The sequence below is a fragment of the Musa acuminata genome, chromosome BXJ1-3 (assembly GCF_036884655.1).
Source record: "Musa acuminata AAA Group cultivar baxijiao chromosome BXJ1-3, Cavendish_Baxijiao_AAA, whole genome shotgun sequence".
NCBI classification, from domain to species: Eukaryota; Viridiplantae; Streptophyta; class Magnoliopsida; order Zingiberales; family Musaceae; genus Musa; species Musa acuminata.
In genome coordinates, this window is record NC_088329.1 from 3,316,006 (window position 1) to 3,343,657 (window position 27,652).

At 52.7% G+C, this 27,652-nt stretch overlaps 3 protein-coding genes across 3 annotated transcripts; 2 read left to right on the forward strand and 1 right to left on the reverse strand.

The window, feature by feature from the left end:
- Nucleotides 1-3,088: 3,088 nt before the first annotated feature.
- On the reverse strand, nt 3,089-4,954 carry LOC135635908 (flocculation protein FLO11-like). Its single transcript, XM_065147375.1, has one exon. It carries the CDS (start codon nt 4,952-4,954, stop codon nt 3,089-3,091), a length of 1,866 nt encoding a protein of 621 aa, XP_065003447.1.
- A 1,562-nt stretch (nt 4,955-6,516) lies between these two features.
- On the forward strand, nt 6,517-8,156 carry LOC135635916 (uncharacterized). The gene is made up of 2 exons (XM_065147384.1): nt 6,517-7,935; nt 8,121-8,156. The coding sequence occupies exons 1-2, from the start codon at nt 6,517-6,519 to the stop codon at nt 8,154-8,156; spliced, it is 1,455 nt and encodes a 484-aa protein (XP_065003456.1).
- Nucleotides 8,157-9,441: 1,285 nt separating this feature from the next.
- On the forward strand, nt 9,442-11,604 carry LOC135635929 (uncharacterized). The gene is made up of 2 exons (XM_065147400.1): nt 9,442-10,757; nt 10,842-11,604. Exons 1-2 carry the CDS (start codon nt 9,442-9,444, stop codon nt 11,602-11,604), a joined length of 2,079 nt encoding a protein of 692 aa, XP_065003472.1.
- Nucleotides 11,605-27,652: the final 16,048 nt, after the last annotated feature.

The following is a 27,652-nucleotide window of genomic DNA, read 5'->3' on the forward strand; positions in this document are numbered from 1 at the left end:
TATTGTAAAAAGTTTGGTCACATGAAGGCAAATTACTGGAAAAGAGAAAAGCAAGCAAGCTATGTGGAGAAAAATGAAGAAAATAGTAAGTTGTTTATGACTCATTCACAAATTCATAACATCTCAAATGATATTTGGTTTTTGGATAGTGGATGTTCTAATCATATGTCAGGCATAAAATCAATATTTAGAGATATTGATGAGACTCACAAGTTGAATGTTAGACTTGGAGATAACAAGCAAATCTAAGTGGAAGGGAAAGGAACAATTGAGGTGAAGACAAAGCAAGGGAAGGTAAAATACCTTGATAATGTTTTCTTTGTTCCTACTTTATCACATAATTTGTTGAGTGTTGGACAATTAGTAAATGATGGATATTCAGTAATATTTGATGATGGTTCATGCACTATTAGAGATAAGAAAACAGGTTTGATTATAGTAAATGTTTGCATGACACAAAACAAGATGTTTCCACTTGATGTGTCAAATATTGAAAGACATGCGCTTATTACAACTCAAAAGAATGAGTCTAGTTTATGACATTTAAGATATGGACACCTTAACATTAAAGGTTTAAGGTTGTTAAGTTAAAAAGGAATGGTTTTTGGATTGCCTAAGATTAATACACTTGATGTATGTGAAGGATGTATTTATGGCAAACAAAGTAGAAAATCATTTCCTATTGGAAAAGCATGGAGAGCATCTAATTGTCTTGAATTAGTTCATGCTGACTTATGTGGACCTATGAATACAAAATCATTTGGTGGAAGTCAATATTTTTTATTGTTTACGGATGATTATAGTCGCATGAGTTGGGTATATTTTTTGAAATTGAAATATGAAACATTTGATAATTTTCGAAAATTCAAGGCACTTGTAGAAAGGCAAAGTGGTAGATATATAAAGATACTTCGGACAGATAGATATGGTGAATTTTTATCTAATGAGTTTAGTTCTTTTTGTGAAGAAAATGGTATTCACAGAGAATTGACAGCACCATATACACCGGAGCAAAATGGTGTAGCTGAGCGTAAGAATCGGACCGTCGTTGAAATGGCAAGAAGTTTGCTTAAAGGAAAACATCTTCCAAATCAGTTTTGGGCAGAAGCAGTTGCAACAGCAGTTTATTTGTTGAATATTTCACCAACAAAGGCTGTTATGAATCGAACTCCTTTTGAGGCTTGGTATGGTATGAAACCAAGTGTTAGACATCTAAGAATTTTTGGTTGTATTGCTTATGCTTTAGTGAATTCACAAAATCATCACAAGCTTGATGAAAAATCAGAGAAATACATTTTAATTGGTTATTCTTTACGATCTAAAGCATATCGATTATATAACTCTGTTAGTGGCAAAGTTATTATTAATAGAAATATTATGTTTGATGAAAGGGCAAGTTGGAATTGGGAGACCAATAAAGGTGAAACACAAATGCAGATTCCAGCAGAACTAGACACTCCGCAGAATCAAGTGACAGATCCTGCTCCAATAAGTTCATCGTCAGCCTCACCCAATAGCAGTTCAAACTCGGATTCCTCAGATGAAACCCCTCTAAGAAATTTCAGATCACTGACAGAAATTTATAACTCAACATTTACTTTGTTTATTTCAGATCCGACAACTTTTGAGGAAACAGTTAAAAAAGAGGAACGGAGAAAAACAATGAAGGAGGAAATTCGTTTCGCTTCCCATCCATCGCCGCCCTCGACGCTTTACGAAGGTGGCCTTCACGAAGTAAAGGAAAGCCGAGCCTTGTCGTTGTTGTCGCTGACGAGAGATGCTCACTCACCTTTTCCACGACGTTGCAGCCACCCTTTCTTTGACTCTCTAGAAGAATGAACACAAGTGGAGGCTTCGGTGGCAAGAGAATCTTGTGACTGAATCAATCTGGTGAAAGACCACTTTGGAGACAGTGAGACGTTGAGGATCCTGTGGCTAGCTTCTCCTGACCGAGGTCTCGGCCATGGAGAACCTCCACCCTCGCTTAATCCTTGTTTACAGTGTTCCACGTGATGACAGCTGCATCAAATGATGCATCATGACGCTGTCGACTTGATGAGGCACCCGATCCACCGACTGAAGAAGGGCAGACACCACTCGCCTAAAGAAAAGAATCCCTCATGATCACTCATTGACTTGATCGTCGGAGGGGTCGGGCCGAGCACCCCGACCCGACCTTTGTGCAGGTGCGAAGCCGAAGGTCTCCACTGAACGTACAGGCAAGGAGCTCTTGCCCGGAGGGAATAGCGACCCCGTCCCAATTGGAGCACCGTGATCGGCCATCTCAGCAATCAGGAGGAGCATCCCGGTAAGACCCCGGATTCGAACCAAACCGCGTCGGTCCCGAGGCCACGACTTAAGATTGTTTACACTAACAGTACCCTCCCACGATTCTAACCCGGGCTCGATTCCCTTGATGCGCATTATAAGTACCAACATTAATTGTATCCGGATTCGAACCAAACCGCGTCGGTCCCGAGGTCACGACTTAAGATTGTTTACACTAACAGTACCCTCCCACGGTTCTAACCCTGGCTCGATTCCCCTGATGTGCATTATAAGTACCAACATTAATTGTTTCAGGTTCCAAGTTGATGAGTCAATGCAAACCGGAACGCTGACCGAAGCGCATTAACATCCTGCCAAAGCTCAATTCTTCACGCCACGCCAACACAAAGTCAGACGCTACCAACCTGTCCCCTGCAAATCAAGAAGCAGTAAGCTTCCCTATAAATACCCTCAGGAGAATGGACAGACACACAAAAACACTTCGTGCAGGTGTGAGGCCGAAGGTCCCCTCCGAACCGAGCCACGTCGGCCCCGAGGCCACAGCTCAAAGTTGTTTCCCACAACACAAGTCAAACGCTGAGATGTCTTTATTTAATACTCAACGATGGTGGTGAAATCTTGTAGTCAACGCACATCCAATCCATGCACAATGTGTGGACAACCTGCTCCTACCAGATTTGGTATAACAAAAGATGAATGAACGAATACAAATGTCAACCAAAACGAACGTTAGATTCCAAACCCAACAGTGAGACCTTCCAAACCCACACAATCAAAACCCTCCTCCTCTTCAACCAATTCAAATGGCACCAAGGATAGCAGCAGCACCCATGGTAAGCCCAAGGGTCAGACCTGCAACCACCCGGGCAGCTGAAGAACTCGGGCCAGGCGCTTCTGCAGGTGCTGTGGACGATGGTGGTAATCCAATGCTTGAATCGGGTGCATCTGCACTTGCATCCATGACGGGGGCGGCGGCACTGGTCCTCGGAGACTCCGCTGGGGTGGCCGCGCCAGACCGCGGAGCTGCGGCCGCGGTGGTGTTTCTGGCCTTGTGAGCCTTTGCAGACTTGCTTGGACTGCTCTTTGGAGCTGCTACAGGAGTGATGGGGCTCGACTTTGGCGCTCCAACAGGTGCGCTGATGCTCGACTTTGGCGCTCCAACAGGTGCGCTGCTGCTCGGCTTTGGCGCTCCAACAGGTGCGCTGCTGCTCGGCTTTCGAACTCCGACAGTTGCGCTGCTGCTCGGCTTTCGAACTCCGACAGTTGCGCTGCTGCTCGGCTTTGGAGCCCCTACAGGTGCGCTGCTGCTCGGCTTTGGAGCACCGACAGGTGCGGCGGTGGTCGGCTCCGGACCCTCAACAGGGGCGGCGGTGCTCGGCTCTGGACCCTCGGCAGGTGCGGCGGTGCTCGGCTCTGGACCCTCGGCAGGTGCGCCGGTGCTCGACTCTGGACCCTCGGCAGGTGCGCCGGTGCTCGACTCTGGACCCTCAGCAGGTGAGCCGGTGCTCGACTCTGGACCCTCAGCAGGTGCGCCGGTGCCCGACTCTGGACCCTCAGCAGGTGCGCCGGTGCTCGACTCTGGAGCCTCAGCAGGTGCGCCGGTGCCCAACTCTGGACCCTCAGCAGGTGCGCCGGTACTCGACTCTGGACCCTCAGCTGGTGCGCCGGTGCTCGATTCTGGACCCTCAGCAGGTGCGCCGGTGCTCGATTCTGGACCCTCAGCAGGTGCGCCGGTGCTCGGCTTTGGAGCCTCAACAGGTGTGCCGGTGCTCGACTGTGGAGCCTCAACAGGTGTGCCGGTGCTCGACTGTGGAGCCTCAACAGGTGTGCCGGTGCTCGACTGTGGAGCCTCAACAGGTGCGCTGGCGCTCGACTGTGGACCCTCAACAGGTGAGCTGCTGCTCGATTGAGGAGCCTCGACAGGTGCGCTGGTGGCTGGCTTTGGAGCCTCAACAGGTGTGCTGGTGATTGGCTTGGGAGCTGCCGCGGACGCCGAGGGGCTAGTTGCAGGAGCTGCCACAGGGACGACAGGACTACCGTTGTTCTCAGGAGCCGGTGACGGTGTGACAGACGTCGCTGGCGTTGTCGTCGGTGGCGCAGCCGTTGCTTTCGAGGGTGTAGCGGCAGGCGGCGTCGACGTCGCGGGCACCGCGCTCCCGATGCCGGGCGGCAAAATGGCTTTGTCGATCTGGAGCACCGACAGGTTGTACGGCCTCGCTCCGACGACTTTGATCACCATGGAGTCGTGAGGAGCGCCGGGCGCGGCCGACCCGAACACCATCTGATCGTCGGGCATCTCCGTGTACTTCAACAAACCGGCGCCGCTGGAACCGAGGAGGGTGGGCAGGAGAGCGGACTTGTTGAGGTCGCCGTCGAGGACGTAGGGGTCGTAGTAGCCGAGAAGGATGTGGGCGGAGATGGCACTCTTGAGCTTGTCGGCGGGGAGGGAACTGAGTGGAGCGATGGCAGTGTTGTCGAGGACGAGGACGGTGACGGTCTGACGACTATTGATCACGTCGACCAGCTTCATGTCGGTGAGGTACTTAGTGAAGGTGGAGTAGTCGGGGTAAGGGCCGAGGATCTCCATGACATCGAAAGCCGCAGCTGAGGAGAGGAAGAGGGCCAGGAGGAGGAAGGAGAGGAGGGCTCTGGGTTTGGAGGCCATTTGGAAATGGCCTTGGCCTTTGGCCTTTGGCCTTCTTAGATAGGAGAGGTGTAGGGATTGGTGTCCAATGGTAGCAGAGGAGGGGAGCGTGATATATATAGGAAGAGAGATGGAGAGAACCTCCACAAGCTCGTATGCCTTCTAGCGGGAGGCGGAGAGAGTCCTCTGGCGATTATATCGGAGGATGCCGTTTTGACCGAGTTTGGATGGAGGAGACCGGTGGAACGTCACAGCTTTCGTTGGACAATTCCACCTGCTGCTCATCGCCTCTATTATTAGACCGCCAAGTCCAACCCATATGCAATGTGGGCCGGGTTTAATCGAATCGTGGGTCCTAATTAGACCGCAAGGGGTCGAATTGTGTTTTCCCATCGACCAGCATGACTACGCAATTTCGGATTCAAGTTTTAGCCAAATCTTATAGTCACAAAATGATATTAAGCAAATACTGCTATTATTACTCTCATAAATCATATCTTATAGTGGAGGTTTGTACTCATGCAGTTGCATCGACAGAAGAAAACAAGCCACTGATGGAAAAAGATAAAAGCAGTGAGCAGCACTCCATCTCTCCGAATACTCAAAACATTGAATGGAAAAGAAGAGTCTGCTGCCGCCATCCTTCAAGCCTCATGACTGGCATGCAACAATGAGTAGTGATATGGCAAAAAATGGCGGACCCCACTCCTGGCAACGTCCCCCGCACGTGGACAGGCGCGGCGCCCCAGGAAGAGCAATGAGGGTGACGACCTGCGTCCGGACGACAGCCTCGCTGAGCCCACAGCCCCCTTCAGTTGACCCTGCACAGTAGGACGAGACAAAAGTAGGTAGCGGTTGGAGCTCGCCCATACCCTGCGATTCCCCGGTCCCCTACGCAACATCCTCGACGATGTCGGACGCTATCGGAGGTACGGCCCCGACTGACGGGATGGCGCGCCCGGTAATGCCGAGTCCCCCTATAAACACCCCCGAGCCAGAAGGAGAGGGGGACTTGCTCCTGAAAGGAAAACGACCTCCACGTCACTCTCTAACTTGATCATCGGAGGGGTCGGGTGGAGCATCCCGACCCGACCTTTGTGCAGGTACCGAGCCGAGGCCCCCGTCCGGATACGCAGCATCCCCGCCCGGAGGAAGTCGCAGCGTCGCCCCGAGGCCGAGGCCGCGCCCGACCGCCTTGGCAGAGACGAGCAACGCCCCAGGGAGATCCTCGCCATTCGGACCCCCGAACGAGCCGAGACGACCCCCCGGGTCACGGCTAAGAAAAATGTGTTTACCCTAACATAATGGCGCTAGAAGGAGGGCCGGTCCGAATGTCAAGCGATCAACAGGCTCACTCCGACGAACCCCCAGCCGTCAGGTCGCACACGACCGACGCAACGGAAGAGCATCCCCAACAGGAGGGGGTTCGGGACGAGCGCCCCGCTGTGATCTCGGAGCGCTATTGGCGATCGTTCAACGACCCTGGTCTATCGCCGCCCATCGCCAATCCCGGTGGCCCGTCCCCCGTGCCGCCTGAAGCCTTCTACGACCTCACACACCAAGTCCGGGCTCTTACGGGAGTGATGCAGACCATCATTCCGCTGGTCTCTCCTCCAACGTCTTCGCACTCAACCCTGCCTCCACCACGGCAACGGTCCGCCGCCCAGAACCCCGCACCGCTTCCCGAGTCTCCCACTTCGCCTCCGGGCCAATCGACCCAACCCGGGAGCCGAGGAGCGGAGGACCCAGCGACGCACCCGACGCCCGTAGCCCCGCTTTCAGACTTGGCGGAGGGCCTGTGGGCCCAGCTACGCCTCGTAGGCCGCCGACTGGACGAGGTGCAGCGTGAGGTTCGCCGGACCAGGGGAGACCCGGGGGCCGAGCAACACCGGGGGTCCCCTTTCACCCCCGAGATTCAAGAGCATGCGATCCCGCCGCATTTTCGGCTCCCTTCATTAGACGCCTACGATGGCGCCACCGACCCGGCTGACCACGTAGCCGCTTTCCGCACCCAGATGGCGCTGTATGGGACGTCCGACGCCCTGACGTGCAGGGCTTTCCCGACAACCCTGCGAGGCCCAGCCCGGGCGTGGTACAACAATCTGAAGACCGCGTCCATCGCCTCTTTCGACCAGTTGGCCAAGGATTTCGAACTTAACTTTCTGGCTCACGCCAAGCCGAGGCCGTCGGTGGCAATGCTCCTCGGGCTCAACCAGAAGGAGGACGAGCCCCTTTCTCACTTCGTGGACCGCTTCACCATACAAATTCGCGGGCTGACTGATGCTCACCCCTCTTTGATGATGCAGGCATTCATGATGGGCCTGCGGCCTACCCGATTCTTTTGGTCTCTGGTGGAGCGACCCCCCACTTCGGTACCCGAAATGTTACAACGCGCAAACCAGTTCGTCGCTGCTGAAGCATGGATGGTTGGAAGGCGCGACGAGCGCAAGAGGGTTAAGCCAGAGCAGCCCCGGCAGCAACAGCCCGCTACCTCCCGGCGTAGGGCTGGCGGACTCGACAATGCGGTACCCAGGTCCCCTCCCCCAAGCCTGAACTCCTCCCGGACCGAAATATTTCTCCACATCAAGGAGAAAGGTCTTCTCAAAGATCCTCACCCGATGAATAGCCCGCGCGAACTCGCGGACCGCTCTAAATACTGCCGTTTTCACCGACAGCCCGGTCACGACACCGAGGAGTGTCGAGAATTAAAAAGGCAAATTGAGGAGCTCATCCGCCGAGGACACCTCGGCTCATACCTCCGGCCAGAAAAGGAGTTCTCGCCACGCCCGGAGGGACCCATCGAGCGGCACATAGATGTCATAACCGGCGGGCCAGCGTCCGGAGGGAACTCCATGGCGGGCGGAAAGGCCTACGCCAGGGCCTCCCGAGCCGAAGCTTCCAAACATGAAAAAGGCCCCGAAGTCACCTTCCCGACCGGGGGACCCGTGCCAGCCGAACATGATGACGCACTGGTGATATCAGCCAGAATCGCCAACGCACAAGTAAGAAGGATCATGGTCGACACTGGAAGCTCGGCCGATATACTTTATTGGGACGCCTTCCAAAAGCTCGGCCTGGTGAAGGAGAACATGAAGCCGGTATGCTCAACGCTCACGGGGTTCACCGGCGCCTCAATCTCGTCACTAGGGGTTATCACCCTACCCCTAACTTTGGGAGTTTCCCCGAGGACAAAGACAGTGATGACCTCCTTTCTAGTGGTTGACCTCCCCACGGCATACAACGCCATCCTCGGACGACCAACCCTCAACAAGATCCGAGCCGTCATCTCAACTTACTACCAAACCATCAAGTTCCCGACCCACGATGGGGTCGGAGAAGTAGCGGGGAACTCCTGGGAGTCCAGGCGTTGCTACTTAACCGCCGTATCACTAAACAAGAGAGCGAGGATCCAGTCCCCGCTGGAGGACCCCCGGGAGGGAAAAAAACCGACCCCCCGCCCCGAGCCGAAGGAATCCACCATCGACTTACCACTGATCAAAGGCAGGCCCGACCAAACAGTCAAGATCGGGTCAGGACTGCCCGAACAGGAGCAACAGCAGCTCGTCGGCCTTCTGCAAGCCAACGCCGACATCTTCGCTTGGACGCCATCTGACCTGGTAGGAGTCCACCCGGAAGTCGCGCAACACCACCTAAACATCTCGCCCGATGCCCGTCCGGTGAAACAAAGGCCCAGGCGGCAGGCCCCAGATCGGCAACTTGCCATCCGAGAAGAGGTAAGCCGACTTCTGGCGGCCGGTTTCATAGAAGAGGCCAGGTACCCACAATGGCTCTCCAATGTAGTCCTTGTCAAAAAGCCTAATGGAAGCTGGCGGATGTGCATTGACTACACCAGTCTCAACAATGCTTGCCCAAAAGATTGCTACCCCCTACCGAAGATCGACCAGCTAGTCGACGCCACAGCCGGCCATGCCCGTCTCTCGTTTATGGATGCCTTCTCCGGGTACAACCAAATCAGGATGGCACCCGAAGACCAAGAACACACAGCTTTCCTCACCGAGCAAGGGATATATTTTTACAAAGTCATGCCGTTCGGGTTGAAAAATGCCGGGGCCACCTACCAAAGGACGGTGAACAGGATGTTCGCCCACCAGATTGGACGAAACATGGAGGTATATGTCGCCGACATGATCGTGAAAAGCCGAACAGCCGAAGCTCATCCTTCCGACCTGGCTGAAACATTCGACACCCTGCGAAAGTTCGGCCTACGCCTCAACCCTGCCAAGTGCGCCTTTGGCGTAACCTCGGGAAAATTCCTCGGATTCATCATACACGAGAGAGGGATTGACGCCAACCCGGAAAAGGTCCAGGCTGTCATAGACATGTAGCCCCCTCGGACGATCAGAGACCTGCAACGCCTTAACGGGAGGTTAGTCGCCCTATCACGCTTCCTTTCCCGATCGGGAGATCGCTGCCTCCCCTTCTTCAAGGCCTTGAAGTATCCAAAAAACTTCCAATGGACGGCGGAATGTGAAAGGGCCTTCGAGCAGATGAAGCAACACCTGGCCAACCTCCCCCGACTCGTGTCAGTCTCCCCAGGGGAGAAGTTGAGCCTCTACCTCGCCGCCTCTCAGCACGCGGTCAGCTCGGTTCTGGTCAAGGAAAACTCCGGCGACCAACTGCCGGTCTACTATGTCAGCCACATGCTAAGCGGACCAGAGGGACGCTACCCGCCAATCGAAAAGCTGGCACTAGCGCTCGTCCTGTCAGCGCGAAGGCTCCGCCCTTACTTCCAGGCCCACCCGATAGAGGTAATAACTGACCGGCCGCTTCGGCTCGTTCTGTCTAAATTCGACGTTGCAGGGCGCCTCCTCAAATGGGCAGTGGAGCTCGGCGAGCATGACATACAGTACACGCCTCGGACCGCCATTAAAGCCCAGTCCGTGGCAGACTTTATCGCGGAGCTGACCCCGAGTACAGGCGAAGAACTCGAGCCACCGCGTGACACGTGGACTCTCCACGTAGACGGGTCGGCCAACGCAAAGGGCGCCGGCGCAGGGCTGGTGCTGGTGACACCTGATGGCCGCTCGATTGAGCGCTCCTTCCGTTTCGGGTTCAGGGCCACCAACAACGAAGCAGAATACGAGGCTCTCCTGGCAGGGCTCCGATTGGCGCTGGAGATGCGGGTGACCGACATACGCGTAATCACCGACTCACAGCTGGTGGCTAGGCAGCTCGACGGCGAATACGAAGCCCGGGACTCGACCATGGCGAAATACTTGGCACAGGTAAAAAACCTTGCCACCAAGTTCATCCATTTTGAATTGTCGAATGTTCCTAGGAGCGAGAACCAGCGAGCCGACACCCTGGCAAAACTGGCGTCCGGCTCGGCCCCCAGGGCTCGACCCGAGACCGAAGAGCTCCCCCACCGAGCCATAGAGGTCGTCGCCACCGTCACGGACGACGCGCCGGCCACCTGGGTACAAGAGATGCTACGCTTCAAGCGAGACGGGACCCTACCCGACGACGAAACAGCGGCTCGACGCTTGCGTCGGACGCAGGCATGGTACTCTGAGGAAGGAGGACGGTTGTACAAGCGGTCTTTCTCGCGCCCCTTGATACGCTGTCTAGAGCCGAACGAAGCCCGGACAGTTCTGTCCGACATGCATGAAGGGGCCTGCGGGGAACATATGGGCGAACGAGCCCTGGCGCACAAGATACTCCGACAGGGGTATTACTGGCCGACCATGCGCCAGGACGCGAAAGCTTTCGTGCGGCGATGCAGCTCATGCCAGGAGCACGCCCGCATCGCCCGACAGCCGGCGGTCCTGTTCACCCCCGTCGACTGTGCTTGGCCATTCGCGCAGTGGGGGCTGGACATACTCGGGCCTCTCCCACCCGCCTCCGGCCAGCGGAAGTACATCATCGTAGGAGTGGACTACTTTACCAGGTGGGTCGAAGCCGAGCCCCTAGCCACCATTACGGAGTCACGAGTGGAAAGGTTCGTGTGGAGAAACCTCATAACACGGTTTGGCCTGCCCCAGTCCATCGTCACCGATAATGGACCTCAATTCGCCGGCAGGAGGTTCCAAAAGTTTTGCGCCGAGCACAAAATTCAGCTGAGATTCAGCTCGGTGGCTTACCCCCAGGCGAACGGGCTAGCTGAAGTAACCAACCGGTCTATCGTCGACGGTCCCAAGAGGAGGGTGTCCGCTGCCCGATCGGCTTGGATCGAAGAGCTCCCGAGCGTCCTGTGGGCGCTGCACACTACCCCCAAGACCCCGACCGGGGAGTCTCCCTACAGCCTCTCGTTCGGGACCGAGGCCGTATTACCATCCGAAGTAGCCGTCCCAACTCCGCGGACAGCAGGCTACAGCGAAGAGGCCTCGTATGAAGGACTCCGATCCAACCTGGATCTGCTCGAGGAAAGACCGGCCAGCGCACACCAGAAAGCTCTTTCTTACAAAAGAGCCGTGGCAAGGGTCTACAACCGGAGGGTGCGACCCCGGTCGATAAAGATTGAGGACCTGGTCCTGCGCAAAATCGAGGTCAGCCACCCAACCCAAGTAAGGGGGAAACTGGCCCCGAAGTGGGAAGGACCCTACCGGGTCATCGAAGTATCCCGACCGGGGACGTTCCGACTCGCAACAATGGATGGCGACCCCGTGCCCCGGACTTGGAACATACAGAACCTTAGAAAATACTTCATCTGAAGACGCGGGCACTACGCAAACACGGAAATCAGAAGAAAAGAGCATTTTATTAAAAAGGAGGGGATACAGAACCATAACCATGAGGAACAGAAACCAAAACTCATACAGAAAACCCCTCACACCCTCGACCTCGACTCCGACATACAAAAAAACAACGCTCATCACTCTCCTGGAGTCTTCGGGCGGTCGTCGAATGGCACGTCCTCCGGCATGTCCACCTCCAGATCCACGGGATGGGAGGCAAAGGGATCCCTTTCCACCTCGGAGCCAGGAGGGCATGAGCCGAAGCGACCTAGGGCGATTCTGTATCCGTACTCGTAGGATACTCGCCCCATTCGGGTCAATCCAAGCTCGAAGTTCTCGGACTTCTTGTAAGCTTCGATCGTCTCTTTATCCTTCGACGGGCGAAGGCGGACCTCCTCGGCTAGCGCGTCCGAAGCTGCGCGGGCTTCAGCCTCGGCCTTTTCCGCCCTTTTGATAAGGCCAAGCGCCTCCGACCTCAGTAGGCGCAGCTCCGCCCGATCCAAACGGAGAAACTCTTCGAGTTCCTTGACCAAACTGCCCGATTGCTCGAGCTCCGCCTTCAGGCGCGCCACCTCCTCCTCGGAGTCGGTCGCGCGTTTTTCCGCGGCCGCCACCGTTTCTGGGCCCGACCTGGCCCGAACTTCCTCTAGCTGGTGGCACAGCTCGGAGTTGCACTCGCTGAGGTTCCAGATTACCTGGCCAGCATCACGCACTCGGTCCATCAGCGCCATCGAGTAGTGGAGGCCCTACCGCAGAAGAAAGAGGGTCAACGCACGGTCACAAAGACACTTGAAGTTAACAAAACACTTACCAGTGTCAGAAACCTCCCCGCCTTGTTGAGCATAGCCTCCGAGGGCAGGGTGTATAGGTCCCGAGCCAAGTCGGGGTGGAGCACGCCTCGAAGAAAAGCGGCCGAGGGATCTCCCCCGGCCCATACCTTGTCCCCCCGGGATAGCCCTTTCCAGCGGGCGACTAGCGGGTCGGAAGCCTCCCCCGGAGGAAGCTCGCCCATAACCAACGACCATAGAGGCTCGTCGGCCCCCGTGCGTAGCCCGCACAGGTCGTCCACCGTAGGCAGGCTCGACCTCTTCCCGGCCGCCCCTTGGCTAGACCCGTCCACTTGGGAAGGCCCTTCATCCCGAACGGCCCGCTTTATGCCAACGGTTGTCGAAGGGAGGGCCCCCGCCTTGGCTTTCCCGGGACCAGCTGTTTTCGCCTTCTTTGACGGGCGCCCCTCCAGGATCTCTAACGGAGCGTCCGCCAAGCCGGGCAACGGGTCGGCTGAGGGATGCAGAGAGAGAGCGACGGACGGGCGTGGGGAAGAAGCCGACGACGAGCGGCCACCGCGTAGTGACAGAAACTTCATTCCTACAAAGGAAAACAAGCAAACTATCACAAACTGTGGGAACAGGCGAGACACGAAGAACACCCGCTATAAACGTACCCCCGAAAGCCGGGCTAAGACCCGCCTCGGCCAGCCACTCCTCGGTCATAGCTCGGATGGCCTGAGAACCGGGAAGGATTGCCCGAAGCCTCTTCAGGTCCCGATGCTCCTCGTCGTTCAAGTCCGGGACTGTGTTATCTATTACCCTCACTGCCCACCGAACTCCGAAGCCCCAATCCTTCGACCAGCTAACGTAAAAAAACCACCCCTTCCACCCTTTGTTATTCGAAGGGGCCCCCCCGACGCGAAAGCCGGTCCGGGCTGACACGAAATAGCCCCCCGGCCCCTTGAGAAGGCGAAAACAAGAGAGAAAGAGGTTTCGGGTAGGGGTGATGTTAGCGTAATAACATTCCCCTAAGAACGCTACTAGGTAACGCCATGAGTTAGGCGCCACCTGGGAAGGCGAAATCCGCCACAGAGAAAGACAGGAGACAATGATAGGGTGAAGGGGAAGGCGCAACCCAGCCTCTAGGGCATCTTGAGTCAGCGCGAAACCTCGAGGGACCGGGTCGTACGACCGCTGCCCCGGATCGGGTGCGACCAGAACAAACTCCTCCGGGATGTGAAAACGCTCCCGGAGCTTTTCCAGCAACGACCCGCTCACCGCCGAGTCGAGGTCGTGCGGCCACATTAGAGCCTCAAGGGCTCGCGCCGCCTCCTCGTCTGGGGAGGGCGGAGGCGTGCGCTCCCGGGCTCTATCGAGGGACAAAGGTGGAGAGACAAGCGAGAGGGGCATCCTTACCGGCTTGAGAACGAACAAGAGGGACGGCGAGAGAGCGATTGGGGCGTGACGGCGTAGGAAAGGAGAAAGCGCGATGACAGAAAGGACGACGAGGCACAAGACTCAGCAACAAGAATCGAGAAACGGGCCGAGTGCGCCGTTTACATAGGAAAAATCCCGCCGGGAGAGACGTCCCTTCGTCTCCCCATAGCGGCCAACAGCTCATTCGCACACTCACTCATCGCATCAGGAAAGGTCAACGAACACCCCATCATAAATGCGGACCCAAGGTCGCTGCAGGGAAGGACAGGGAGAACGGCCACTGCGACTCCTCGACGCCTAAGAGGAACGACGATCTTTTCGCATGTTCCCGAGACCACCTCCTCGGCGCGGCCAGCCCGCCCGAGACGTGCTCCTCGGCTGCATGTCCCCGAGACCACCTCCTCGGCGCGGCCAGCCCGCCCGAGACGTGCTCCTCGGCCACATGTCCCCGAGACCACCTCCTCAGCGCGGCCAGCCCGCCCGAGACGTGCTCCTCGGCCGCATGTTCCAGAGACCACCTCCTCGGCGCGGCCAGCCCGCCCGAGACGTGCTCCTCGGCTGCATGTCCCCGAGACCACGTCCTCGGCGCGGCCAGCCCGCCCGAGACGTGCTCCTCGGCCGCATGTCCCCGAGGCCACGTCCTCGGCACGGCCAGCCCGCCCGAGACGTGCTCCTCGGCCGCATGTCCCCGAGACCACCTCCTCGGCGCGGCCAGCCCGCCCGAGACGTGCTCGTCGGCCACATGTCCCCGAGACCACCTCCTCGGCGCGGCCAGCCTGCCCGAGACGTGCTCCTCGGCCACATGTCCCCGAGACCACCTCCTCGGCGCGGCCAGCCCGCCCGAGACGTGCTCCTCGGCTGCATGTCCCCGAGACCACGTCCTCGGCATGGCCAGCCCGCCCGAGACGTGCTCCTCGGCTGCATGTCCCCGAGACCACCTCCTCGGCGCGGCCAGCCCGCCCGAGACGTGCTCCTCGGCCACATGTCCCCGAGACCACCTCCTCGGCGCGGCCAGCTCGCCCGAGACGTGCTCCTCGGCTGCATGTCCCCGAGACCACCTCCTCGGCGCGGCCAGCCCGCCCGAGACGTGCTCCTCGGTTGCATGTCCCCGAGACCACGTCCTCGGCGCAGCCAACCCGCCCGAGACGTGCTCCTCGGTCGCATGTCCCCGAGGCCACGTCCTCGGCACGGCCAGCCCGCTCGAGACGTGCTCCTCGGCTGCATGTCCCCGAGACCACCTCCTCGGCGCGGCCAGCCCGCCCGAGACGTGCTCCTCGGCTGCCTGTCCCCGAGACCACGTCCTCAGCACGGCCAGCCCGCCCGAGACGTGCTCCTCGGCTGCGTGTTCCCGAGACCACATCCTCGGCGCAGCCAGCTCGCCCGAGACGTGCTCCTCGGTCACATGTCCCCGAGACCGCCTTCTCGGCGCGGCCAGCCCGCCCGAGACGTGCTCCTCGGCCGCGTGTCGCCGAAAGCACCTATGCAGCGCGGCCTATTTGCCCCGGACATATGCCTCAATCGTTAACCGCGAAGAGAACCATCGCTTACCGATCAAAGCCACGCCTCGAATCCCCGCCGTCCGATGCCGAGCCATGGCTTCCTTTGGGGGGGGGATATGATATGGCAAAAAATGGCGGACCCCACTCCTGGCAACGTCCCCCGCACGTGGACAGGCGCGGCGCCCCAGGAAGAGCAATGAGGGTGACGACCTGCGTCCGGACGACAGCCTCGCTGAGCCCACAGCCCCCTTCAGTTGACCCAGCACAGTAGGACGAGACAAAAGTAGGTAGCGGTTGGAGCTCGCCCATACCCTGCGATTCCCCGGTCCCCTACGCAACATCCTCGGCGATGTCGGACGCTATCGGAGGTACGGCCCCGACTGACGGGATGGCGCGCCCGGTAATGCCGAGTCCCCCTATAAACACCCCCGAGCCAGAAGGAGAGGGGGACTTGCTCCTGAAAGGAAAACGACCTCCACGTCACTCTCTAACTTGATCATCGGAAGGGTCGGGTGGAGCATCCCGACCCGACCTTTGTGCAGGTACCGAGCCGAGGCCCCCGTTCGGATACGCAGCATCCCTGCCCGGAGGAAGTCGCAGCGTCGCCCCGAGGCCGAGGCCGCGCCCGACCGCCTTGGCAGAGACGAGCAACGCCCTAGGGAGATCCTCGCCATTCGGACCCCCGAACGAGCCGAGACGACCCCCCGGGTCACGGCTAAGAAAAAGGTGTTTACCCTAACAAGTAGCTTACTTAGCCTTCAAAGCAAAGACACTTAAAAGGTCTCCTCTTACGAGTTCTACACCCATTCTCCACTATATAGTTGCACCAGAGTTCAGCTCATATGCAACATAAACTATGAAGGGAACGAAGGATGTCATGCAGGACTCCGAGGTCTTCTGTGATCGCCTTTCTTCTGGTGATTCTGCTAGATCTGTAGGGCGTTCCTCCAGGGTTTATTACAGAGCCTGTGGCCAAGTTCCATTTGAATGGGAAATAGAACCTGGGCAGCCAAAGAACCCTGCTGAATCCGTGCCCCTACCGCCGCTGAGTCCTCCTCCGGCCATGCAGAGCGCACGGCTTGCGCGGTGGTCGAGGTTGGATCATCCGAGTGCTCCTGCAAAGACAAGGAGAAGCAAGCGTCAATGGCGTGCAGGAGAGAGCAAGTGCATCTGGAGCAATGGCCATCCGACATCTGCAACGCCGTCGCCGGGCTGCTTCCTCGGGACTCTGAAGCTAACGGTGTCCGCATCGGTGAAGAGGTGGGATTTGTCGCGAGCGATTCTCGGCATGTTTGGAGGAAGGTGACCTGCTCCTGCACTGCTCTGCTGCTGTGGCTGTGGAGAAGACGAAGTGGTGAAGATTATGCGATGCGATTCGTTAGATGAAACAAGAAATAGCGATGTGTTGATATGATAAGACACATTATTATGCAATATTGTCCTGAAACTAATATGATCGCTTGCTGTTAGTGAACAAAGTATGAGCCCGCACTGTCACGGACAAACTTCGAAACAGGGTGTTTGATGTAATGTTTATGTATGTCCGTGTCGTTTGGCATGTTCATGCCTTGTACAGCAGGTAGAGGGGCGGCCGAAGGCTTAATAGTCCCATGTTAGTTGGGTTGGTGGCCTCTTTAGGCTTGTAAATAAAGGTTGTGTCATGTGGACACGTTCGAGAGCTTTTCGGTATGTAATGGACCATTTTACCCTTTGTTGTGCCACTGTTCAGAGCTTGTAAAGTCTGTTTGTAATTTGCATTGTCTATGAAGTGTTTTTCGGAGATGTTTGCTTGTGGATCTCGATTAAGGCGTTTTCTCTAGCCCGTTCTCTCTTTTGTTGGTCCTAAGGGACGATGGGAGGCTTCGGGGAGGCTGACCTTTGCGGACGGACACGCAAGGGTGCCGCACGCCTTAGGCAAAATCAGCTAAGGTCGTGACATTATGGTATCAGAGCGGGACAAGCACTCATAGAAACACTTAGCATGCAAACGTGGGGGACCTAGCGGGGCTGCGTTGAGTGCAGTCAGCACACGCGCGACCGTTTGGGGGAAAACGGGCATGGAGATGTAGGGAAAAGGAGTCACTCGGAGGAGCGGGCATCTAACATTGGCATTCAGAGGAATGGCCAACCCTTCGCGCAAGAGGCACCACGAGAACAGGCAAGCTTGGAAGAATTTGGAGCGCACAAAGGTTGAGATGGCTGAGTTTGAGCTATGGCTCAACGTTGACAACTATACTTGATGGTGCTCTAGGCAAGCGAGGCGCTTGGCAAGAATGAGACCATGCAAGGTGGAATGAGTTGCTCAACGACCAAAAGAGTTATGCAAAGCTCACAGATGTGAGGGGAATTGCTAACTCGAAGAATTTGGTACTCATGCATGGGCTTATATGCGGACGATGGAATGTTCGTGGCCATCCCAAGGCGACCGAGACTCGGCGCCATGGAGCATTGAAACTTTCTCTTCGGCATGTGAAGGATACGTCCGTAGGAGGCTGAAGTGTGCAACGAGTTCAGCATGTTGCTAGGCCTTGAGGGGTGCAGTGGGGACTGTATTGACGGGGAGTCGCAATCTAGCAAGTGCGTTTGCAGGAGGCAGAACAATGCACAGTTTGTTCAGCAGATCGGAGTAGTCCAAGGGGATGGTGGTCTCCGAAACGAAGAGAGATGTTACTCCAATGGGACAGTTATCCAGGATGGATAAGTCCCGACTCTCCAGAGGGAGAATCATGTGCGACGGACTGCACATGTTGAGGAGGAGTACCTCAACAAACAACAACTCCACGAAGCTCGATGGACTGAGCAAGCGGCGAGGAGTCATCGCATGATCTCGCTTGAGAGAATGCATTGGTGGATGCATTGCGAGATCAAGTGGGGGAGCAATCCAAAGCAACTCAAATGGAGACACACTTGGAGTCGATATGGAGATCGGACTCAAGGAAGGGTTGACCCGTGGAATGGTGGACTCAAGGGCCACCATCGACTCAATGCAAACACGAGGAGCGGAGCAACTTGGGTGTAACTTGGCGAAGTACTCAAGCCGCTTGAAGGGAGCCAGCATAGAAGTTGGAACATGGAGCTGAGGCACAGTGCTTTCCCTAGACAGAGGTCAAGGACATGAACTCTTACAGAGGCAGGAGTATAATCATGTTGTTCCATGGGTCCTTCATTCTGATGGAGCGGACTCATCTTGCATGGTGCCAAAGACGAAGGGAGCTTCGGGGCACATGCACCTTATCTCGGAGGAGCATTTGATGGAGGAACTAAGGCGACTCAATTTGCGGAGGCGAAGTTGGGTTCAGAAGGCCTTAGCACGGGGCAAGAGGACAGAGAGGCAGGTACTCTTGAAGAATATGCCATAGTGTTGCCATTCAAGTTGCCATGAAGGAAGCGGTGCGCAGCGGAGATTGTGCTGGTAGGGGCAGAGGCCCAGGATCCAGACAATGGTGCACTAATTGCAGCGAAGTCGGGGGACTTCGGGAGCTACTAAGCGACGGACTGTCCTAGAGCGGTGCTTCATCTAGGTGTGACCCAAGAGTGGGTGGATGAAGGTCGATTGCCAAAGGAGCGAACAAAATCGAAGGTGGAGGAGACCCTGCGATGTATTGGCAGAGGCCACACATGGAGGGTTCACAATTCGAGTTTATTCCACAAGGATCAGAATGCAATGGAGATGTCACCAGGAGGCGACATGGTGCAGCGGATCGTGGTGGAACAGTTCATGGCAATGCGACACACACGACATAGTCCCATGAGGGATGAGATCATATGGAGGTATGATCGGGAGCTACTGGGAGCTCCGCTTTGGTGAACAACACGACGGCAAGAAGGGCTATGGATTCAATGAGTGAAGGCCATGGTACCGCAGAGGCGGGTCTTCCGTGCGTGCATCGAATTTTGCATCGGATGAAAACCTTGGTCATCAGCATATGGGGGCTGTGTTCTACCAAGGGAAAAGTTCGAATGCAAGTACCAGAAGGTCCCATGGGAGGGACTTGATCATGCAGAGGTATGATCGAAGCAGCTGGAGAGTTAGACTGCTCCAGAGTTCATATTCGCTTAAGGGAGCCCGACAAGTCAGAGGACAAGGTCGAGTAAGCGAACGTTGCTACCAATGAAGCTAAGGAGAACAGAATCGGTGCAAACTCTACAACGTGATGGCAGAGGCCATGCATGGGAGTTGTAGTCTGTCTTTCCATCGACAAAACGGACTGCTTGGAAAACACAGAGGTGTTGAAGCAGGGGGTCGAAAGGGGCGAGGAAGCGACGACGAGTCCAGAGGGACTTAGCTACCCAAAATCAAGCATCAGTTAGAATGGAGGTGGACTCAGAGGAGTGCCACAGAGACATATCTACTGATTGTGAAGAAAAGGGATTCAGAGGCGAGGCGATGGATAGTAGCGCCATGGTACCGCAGAGGCGGGACTTCCGTGAAAGTCATTGATCCCTTGCTCTCATGGAGGGAGAGCGCTTGGTCGTGAAAGGGGCCGAGGAGGTGGAGCATGCAGAGGCAATCTCCAAGTACCGAGACAAGGCTGAAGGGCAGAGGCCAAGAAACTTCGTAAGACCGGTGTCAACAAGTTTCTCATCAAGATAGCCATAAGTGAAGGACTTCGGGTCATGCAAGAGTGCACAACCAAGGAACGAAGCAAGCCGTACGCGGTGCTGTACCTTTGCTACTCAGTGGAGTAGGCGGCAGGGTTGATGGAGAAGACGGTACAATCCCAGAGGCGACCTTATCTATCAGAGAATTACTCCAAGTTGGGGTGAAAACTTCCTGCATTCCAGAAGTTCAATGGCATTGAGAAGGTGAATCACAGTAACTAACTCAACGCAAGGAGTGCAAACACTTCAAGTGCTTCAGAAGTGTGAGCAAAGAGCAAGCGAAGGCCAGTAGCCAGCTCGATGCATGAAGTACAACCTCGAGGAGGCGGGCGAAGTCAAGTAACCTTTGCCTTCTCAACTCTTAAGAGAATGGGCGAAACCGAGTACCCCAATTCTCTTATCTATCCAGCAGAGGAGCTCTGCACAAGTTCAAAGACCCTTCGAAGAGAATGGAAGATAACAGTTGCCAAATCCTCACCAACGGTGATCAGTGCTACTGAGAGTAGATTGTCCGCTTCATTTCCCAACGAAATGCCAATCGAAAGCGGAAGTGATGCGAACCTACTTGGATGTGACAACTAACTGAAAGAAGAGTCAATGAGCAGATGTTGTGGAGGAAGGACCCAAAACTTCAAAAGTTTGCGAGGCGATGCTCGTTAAAGCTCCAACAAGCATCCACCCAGTTCAAGCAGCATGTGGAATTTTTGAGAGACTGGCGCAGGAAGGATGGTCTTTTCCTTCATTTTGGTGGATCCGCAGGAATCAACGAGGATCAACATAACTCAGCCAACCCTACACCAGAGTCAGAGTCATTGGCGAGTTGAAGCAGCATGGCGGATCAAATGTTCGACTACTCAGAAACAGCAGCGGAAAGCGGCTGGGAGCCAGGAGGCGCATTGCAGCTGGAGCAGAAGATTGAAGACTCAGCAAAGGCGAAGAGTTGCAGTGTTCACAAAGGCTTCGACGAGGACGTCGAAGGGATAAGTGGGGGAGAATGTCACGGACAAACTTCGAAACAGGGTGTTTGATGTAATGCTTATGTATGTCCGTGTCGTTTGGCATGTTCATGCCTTGTACAGCAGGTAGACGGGCGGCCGAAGGCTTAATAGTCCCATGTTAGTTGGGTTGGTGGCCTCTTTAGGCTTGTAAATAAAGGTTGTGTCATGTGGACACGTTCGAGAGCTTTTCGGTATGTAATGGACCATTTTACCCTTTGTTGTGCCACTGTTCAGAGCTTGTAAAGTCTGTTTGTAATTTGCATTGTCTATGAAGTGTTTTTCGGAGATGTTTGCTTGTGGATCCCGATTAAGGCGTTTTCTCTAGCCCATTCTCTCTTTTGTTGGTCCTAAGGGACGATGGGAGGCTTCGGGGAGGCTGACCTTTGCGGACGGACATGCAAGGGTGCCGCACGCCTTAGGCAAAATCAGCTAAGGTCGTGACAGCACGGTTAGGTCTGCGGGTCAATGTCGGGAGCTTCTTGCGGGGTGACTAGGATGGTGAGGTGGCTGCGCTCTTGCGAAGGAATGTTGACCGACGATAGTCGGGATCCGGGTCAGCTCACTGCTCTCCTTTGGGCGATGGAAGGTATCTCTTGGGTCGAGACGTTCGTTGCTCGGGAGTGGTCGTTTCGGAGCAACTCGGATAAGAGTCGGGCCGGCGAAGTTGGTTGGGCCCTCATGAGAGAATGTTGATCCGAGCTTCTTAGTTTGTCGACCCGGGCGCCGTTTGTGGTGGGATGCGTCTCTCCGACTCTAGGATGAATGGCAATGCGTCCTTATGTACTATATGGCAATTCTCGAATTGAGGTGCTCGTCGTTCAGGGGCATCCGCCTTTCTGCAAAATGGCCTTCGTCGGGTGGTTCCCGACTTTGTCCCCTTCGACGAGCAAGTCAGTGGAGTATTTGATAACGAGTTTTTTTTCTCTTCTTAGCCAGGCGTCGGCCACGGGTTTATATACTATTGTGTGAGGATTGGTTGCGCCTCAGTTCGGTGTGGTCGTCAACCCTTGTGAGATGGAACAGCTTTTCTGACGAGCTGGTGTCTTGGGGGATGCCTGAGCGGCATCAGACGGCACTGCCCCAAGCCCTCAGGATAGTCGTGTCGCATAGTGTCTCGATACGGAACCTGGCTTGACGTGCGTCACGGGGTTTTGATGGCGTGCAGCGTTGGATTCTGACATTGGTTGGGACGTGACGTGTGACGTCGGTGATGACTCATCTGGGGGCCAAAATATGCCATATCACTTACTATTCATCACACTCACAAGTTGCATGCAACTCATTTCACGTCAGTAGTATCTGTCAGCACAATGCATGTTCATGAAAATATTTTAACATAAACAAGTAATTATTTGAAAAATAAAAATAAAAATCGTTAACATGCAACTCATTCTCTGTTCTTCCTTAATTTGATTCTGAAGCTTGTAACTTGCAAGACATGAACGTCCCCTCATTTTTCACTCCACAAACATGAATGAACAGTGCATGAGGAGCCGATCATGATCACATGTTACCTTTGCTCTCTCTATGGCTACCTAATCTTATGAAATATTAACGTTTTGACTCGTTTTAATTGCCAATCTTACGCTTGCTTAGTATTAACACTATCCAACCCAATCTATATAGACAATTACAGTATCTATCCTGTTAGAATCGATAAATATTTTTAAGAGTTCTAATTTTATTTAAATTAATTAATAAAAAAAATTAATATTTTCCTAAAAAATTAAGATTTATTTCTATAAATATACATTGAGTCTCAGGATTTTGGTAAAAAAATAATAAGACATGCTTTGAGGGTCACCTCTATATTTCTAGAAAGACTGAGAGAAAAATTGATAGGTGTACGTGAAAGATATTAAGTAGTAAGGATAACTTAAAGACCTTGTAATTAATCTCAGATATTGAAGAATTTGAATTTCATTGTACATATGGGTGGGATATGTTGAACCATATTAATCTTTTATTAATTTTTTGCTATACTTTTGATTGTTGATCTCTTGGTTTTTTTTTTTGGTTTTGGAATTCTCCTCTCCCTCTCAAACAAAATTATATCAGAGCTCAAAAGATTCATTAATTAGATATTTTTCAACAAGGATGTTATTGGTGGTTTCTATTGATTTTATTATTAAAAACTTTGATGGAAGAAATAGTTTCACCCTATGACAGACGAGAGTAAAAGATTTTCTTGTTCAACAAGGTTTAGTAAGAAAGTTGAAGGGACAACAAATAAACTAAAAACAATAAGCAACGAAGATTGTGACTAATTTCAAATAAATTGCATGAGTACTATTCATCTTTGCATCACTAGTAATATTATCAATAATGTAATTGATGATGAGTACATGTTGATAAGGTATATTTTGCCCCCAAACACGTCACAACTAATGCCACACGTCACGTCATAATCTGTGCTCCCAAGACACTGTTCGACACGTCTGGTCCCGGTAATCCCGGGACGGCAACGCCTCGCACGCCAAGCCAGAATTCGTACTGATGTCGTGCTATGCCCACAACGTCAAACCGCGTACGACCGACCCTCTTACGGTAATATAAAGACCTCGATCCTGGCCTCCAGTAGGGGGCAAGAGAGAAAAACAATAAAATCTATTACTAACTTGCTCGTCGGAGGGACCAAAGTCGAGGATAACCCGACGAAGGTCGTTTTTGCAGGAAAGCAGCCCAACCTCGGAAGCCGAGGACGGGCGTCCTTGCGGCGGGCCATCGACCAAACCCGACTCTAGGACCTAGTCAGCGTTGATGGCCAGCTCAGCCGGCAAGAGGCTCCCGACGTCGACCCGTGGACCAAGCCGTGTTGGCTCATCAGCCACGGCACATTCGTTCACTAACATTTCAGCCCAACCTCGGAAGCCGAGGACCGACGTCCTCGCGGCGGGCCATCGACCAACCCCGACTTGAGGACCTAGTCGGCCCCGATGGCCAGCTCAGCCTGCAGGAGGCTCCAACATCAACTCGTGGACCAAGTCGTGCTAACTCATCAGCCACGACACATTCGTTCACTAACTATGATTATTTGGGATAAGTTAGGATAAAAAAAAACTTAACTAATAAGTTATATATAAAGTAAAAATTATATAAGTTGAGGATGGAGGAAGAAGAAGACTTGGTAAAACATCCAAGCATATTTAAAAGAATATTAAATTAATTAAAAAAAAATATATGAAGAATTATGAAGAAGATAATGTATTATTGCTTATTACATCACTCATCGACTCATATGAGAATTTTGTGAAGATAATACTGCATGGGAAGGATACAACAACTTTGGAACAATAAGTTTCGATATCTCATGCTATTAGAAAATATAATAAATTTGATAATATGGATTATGAGATATTGGCTGGGTGAAGGTTACCGAGGAGGGGATTTTTTAACAATGATAGATCTGTAGGTTGAGATCAAATGACAGGTCTTTAGATAATGTTTAATATTATATATGCAAAGAGTTCAAATATTTAAGGTGAAATTATTATTATTATTTTTTAAAGGAAGAAGAGACTAGTGAATGCTCTCTTATGATGAATGGTGATGGAGATATCCTCACAATATCGAAAGGTAATAATATATCTTTCCAAATGAGTTGATTTTAGATTTTGCTTGTGTTACTCATGTTTGTTCGAAGAAGGATTGCTTTGATTCACCAAATCATATGATAACTAGTAAATTGAGTTTGTGTGAGAACACTATATTGGAGGTCATGAGTATTAGTAAAGCAAAAATCAAAATGATTGTTGGAGCTACATACATTGATGGATATGACTTATTTTTCACAAATACATAAGAATATAATTTCTTTGAATATTATATATTCTCAAGGTTTTGGCTAAAAAACTAGAGCTAAACTAGAGCAAGAAGTATAATAAAACCTCGAAGGGTTGAAAATATGTGGAACGTGTAATGGATGATAAGTACCCATGACAAAAAGCTTTGTCATGGTACAAAAAAATAAATGATGATATTTATGATGTCTAAAGCATAAACAATTATGACAAGAAAAATCCCGATGGTGAGATGAAGGTTTCTCTCTAGAATTAAGTTGCCCCATTGATTCAGTTCCAACTATGAATAATGCATTAGTGAATTTATTGGAATGAGATGTTATCATGAACTGATTCGATTTACATAGCTATTGGTGAAAATTTTAAACTAATGGTTCAATTTCAAGATAAAGATTATTATGGTTGCTAAGTATTTTTAAATCTTAATTAAATGTAAATTAATTGATAGAGTTCTAAATTAAATTAAAACTCAGTAATTAAGATTTATTCTTATAAATATACCCTAAGCCTCATAATCATGGTGAGAGAAAAATATATTATATATATATATATATACAAGTTTTATTAAAACATTTTAATTTTATATTAATTTATTGATAAATATTTTTATTATTAAATTTTAAATTTTTTGATTTTAAAATTCGCGTCTCCCTCCCTAACGTGTCCATACTCCAATCGTTTCTATCATCTTTAAATGCTGAAGAAGTCAGACCATGCACTCCAAAGTTCTCAATAATATGTTTGAGCCACAAGCATACCTGAGGAGGATAAGTAAACAATTCAAAAGCTTTACGCATCTTTCGTGTTTATTGTATGCTCCTACCCCTTTGAGCTCGATCTTATCCTCCCCCCCGTGCTATATAGTTAGTATGTACAAAACGCAAAGTGGCACTTGCAGATATGCCTAAGCATGCAGCAAACCAATGAAGCTGCAGTCAAACACATTAATGGCGGAAACAATAATACGGCAAGCACATGGCTACCCCTCCCCACCCCCCGAAACGAGCTTATCTCACCCTCGAAGCAAAGCTGCAGTGCCTAACCACGTACACACTTGCATTAAGCTTTGTCCATAAGATTCAGTGTGCTGCTACCAAAGATATCTTTGAACGTTCCCATCCACGGCTTCTCGTCCTTGTGACGATGTGTCCCACCTATCACCCCCCACCTCCCCCATGCTTCGTGGTTATCCTTGGCTTCCTTGTTCCCCACCTCGAGCATGCTTCCTTTTCACCTCACTCCATTTCTTTTCCCACCCCCCCCACATGACATCCACCATCCCCACCCCCGTCACTTCCTTTTGACCGGATTCCTCCGCTCTTCCTTGGATCCTTTCCCGGTCGCACGTGGGCCAGGCACGTGCAAAGCCCGGCGCCGACTCGGGGCGCCCCCTCTCACGTGATCTCCGCGCGGTCCGGTCTCGTGCTCCCCGACGCGGTCCACCCACCCCCGGTTCGTACACGTGCAGCAGCGTAGGACGCATGCCACCTAGTTATATTAATCACTCTCCCTAATAAGTTAATGACACGCGGTGATTAGATTAAGCAAAAATTTGCCTTCCACATTCGCACGTACCAATCTCGCCTACCTGCCTTACGACTAGGGTTCGTGTGGGACTCACCTGTCCTTCCCAATCACAAAGTAGATAGCTGCGACGAGTGGGAAAGCCAAGCTCATTCGAGAGAATGATTCGTTTCACTGACAGGGGCCATTATTTTAATCTCGCTTTGACCATCGGTTCCCGTCACCGTCCCCGCCAGCTCTCGAACTCTTCATCTCGTGGTAAACGTCACTTGCCGGTGTAAGGATCCACCTCCTCTTTCGACCGTCCGATGTACACGCCAAAGTTTCATCGAACGGTGGCGCATGATGGTTAATGATAACATGGGGCCCGTGGTACGGTGGACCTGCGCTCGTCCGCTTTGTCTTTTGGGGATCGCATGATGACGGAGAGATAAAAGGGCGACCCGTCACCGTCTGATCTCTTTTGGACCGTGATCCTTACGCCGATTAAGTTCGGTGTCACCATCACCATGTGATGAGAATCAGACGCTGTCGGACGTGGGTTCCACGGCTTCTTTTTCTTTACTTTATTTTTATTATTTTTATTTTTTGTTCTTTTACCAAAAGAGAGCAAAGCGATACCGTTATTTTGGACAGCCCAGGGTCCCAGATGTAACGTTGACCACTAGATTCGCTGATCCGACGGCCAAAATTCACCGCCTCGATTCGACCCACATCCGCCATCCGATAGCCATCGGACGCGTGGCCCTACGAGAATCCGGGCACGACGTGGGACGGTGAAGGGGGTCGGGCGAGGACAAAAGGAGGCGAAGGGGCGAGAGCGGGGGAGAAGGGACACGCGGCGAAATGCCATAGCGCGATGAGGCGGCGAGATAGAGCGAGAGCGGGGAGATGGTGGTGCGTTGCATACGAGGCACCATTTCTTATAGAGAGAGAGAGAGAGAGGTGGGGTTGATCGTGTACACTCGTCTGCCCGCTTGCTTGCCTCCCCCACTATATACACGCATTGAATCTTTCTTTCTGTTCTTCTTGCAGAATCTTATTCGCTACCAAGATCCACCCTTCGGATCCGGATCGCACTGTTAGATGTCCGTACGGACGATGGTTTGTTTGGTCTGTTTGTTCAAACCCGAAACAACTTTGATCCAAACTCATCGGTGATGATTGAACGTGAATCATTTTACTTTTCCTGAATCTTTATATCTTCCGGTCGCATACGGTCGCTTCAAAATATCTTTTATTTCTAAATGATCGATTCAGATGTGATCTGATATGTTGTGGAAAAAAGTGGAGAGCTAAATCTATCGAGTTATCAGCCGTGTGAATCTTTGAGTCTATAGCTACGCAAAATCTAAATGTCAGTTGTCGAATTCGGATTCAGATTGAATCACGAT

Excerpts from the sequence above, each read along its gene's own strand:
- LOC135635908 (XM_065147375.1), bottom strand. The coding sequence starts at position 4,954 with ATGGCCTCCAAACCCAGAGCCCTCCTCTCCTTCCTCCTCCTGGCCCTC.
- LOC135635916 (XM_065147384.1), top strand. The coding sequence starts at position 6,517 with ATGCAGACCATCATTCCGCTGGTCTCTCCTCCAACGTCTTCGCACTCA. Across the intron at positions 7,936-8,120 it reads CCAGAATCGCCAACGCACAA|GACAAAGACAGTGATGACCT; the intron begins GTAAGAAGGATC and ends AGTTTCCCCGAG.
- LOC135635929 (XM_065147400.1), top strand. The coding sequence starts at position 9,442 with ATGAAGCAACACCTGGCCAACCTCCCCCGACTCGTGTCAGTCTCCCCA. Across the intron at positions 10,758-10,841 it reads TGTGCTTGGCCATTCGCGCA|GTGGGTCGAAGCCGAGCCCC; the intron begins GTGGGGGCTGGA and ends CTACTTTACCAG.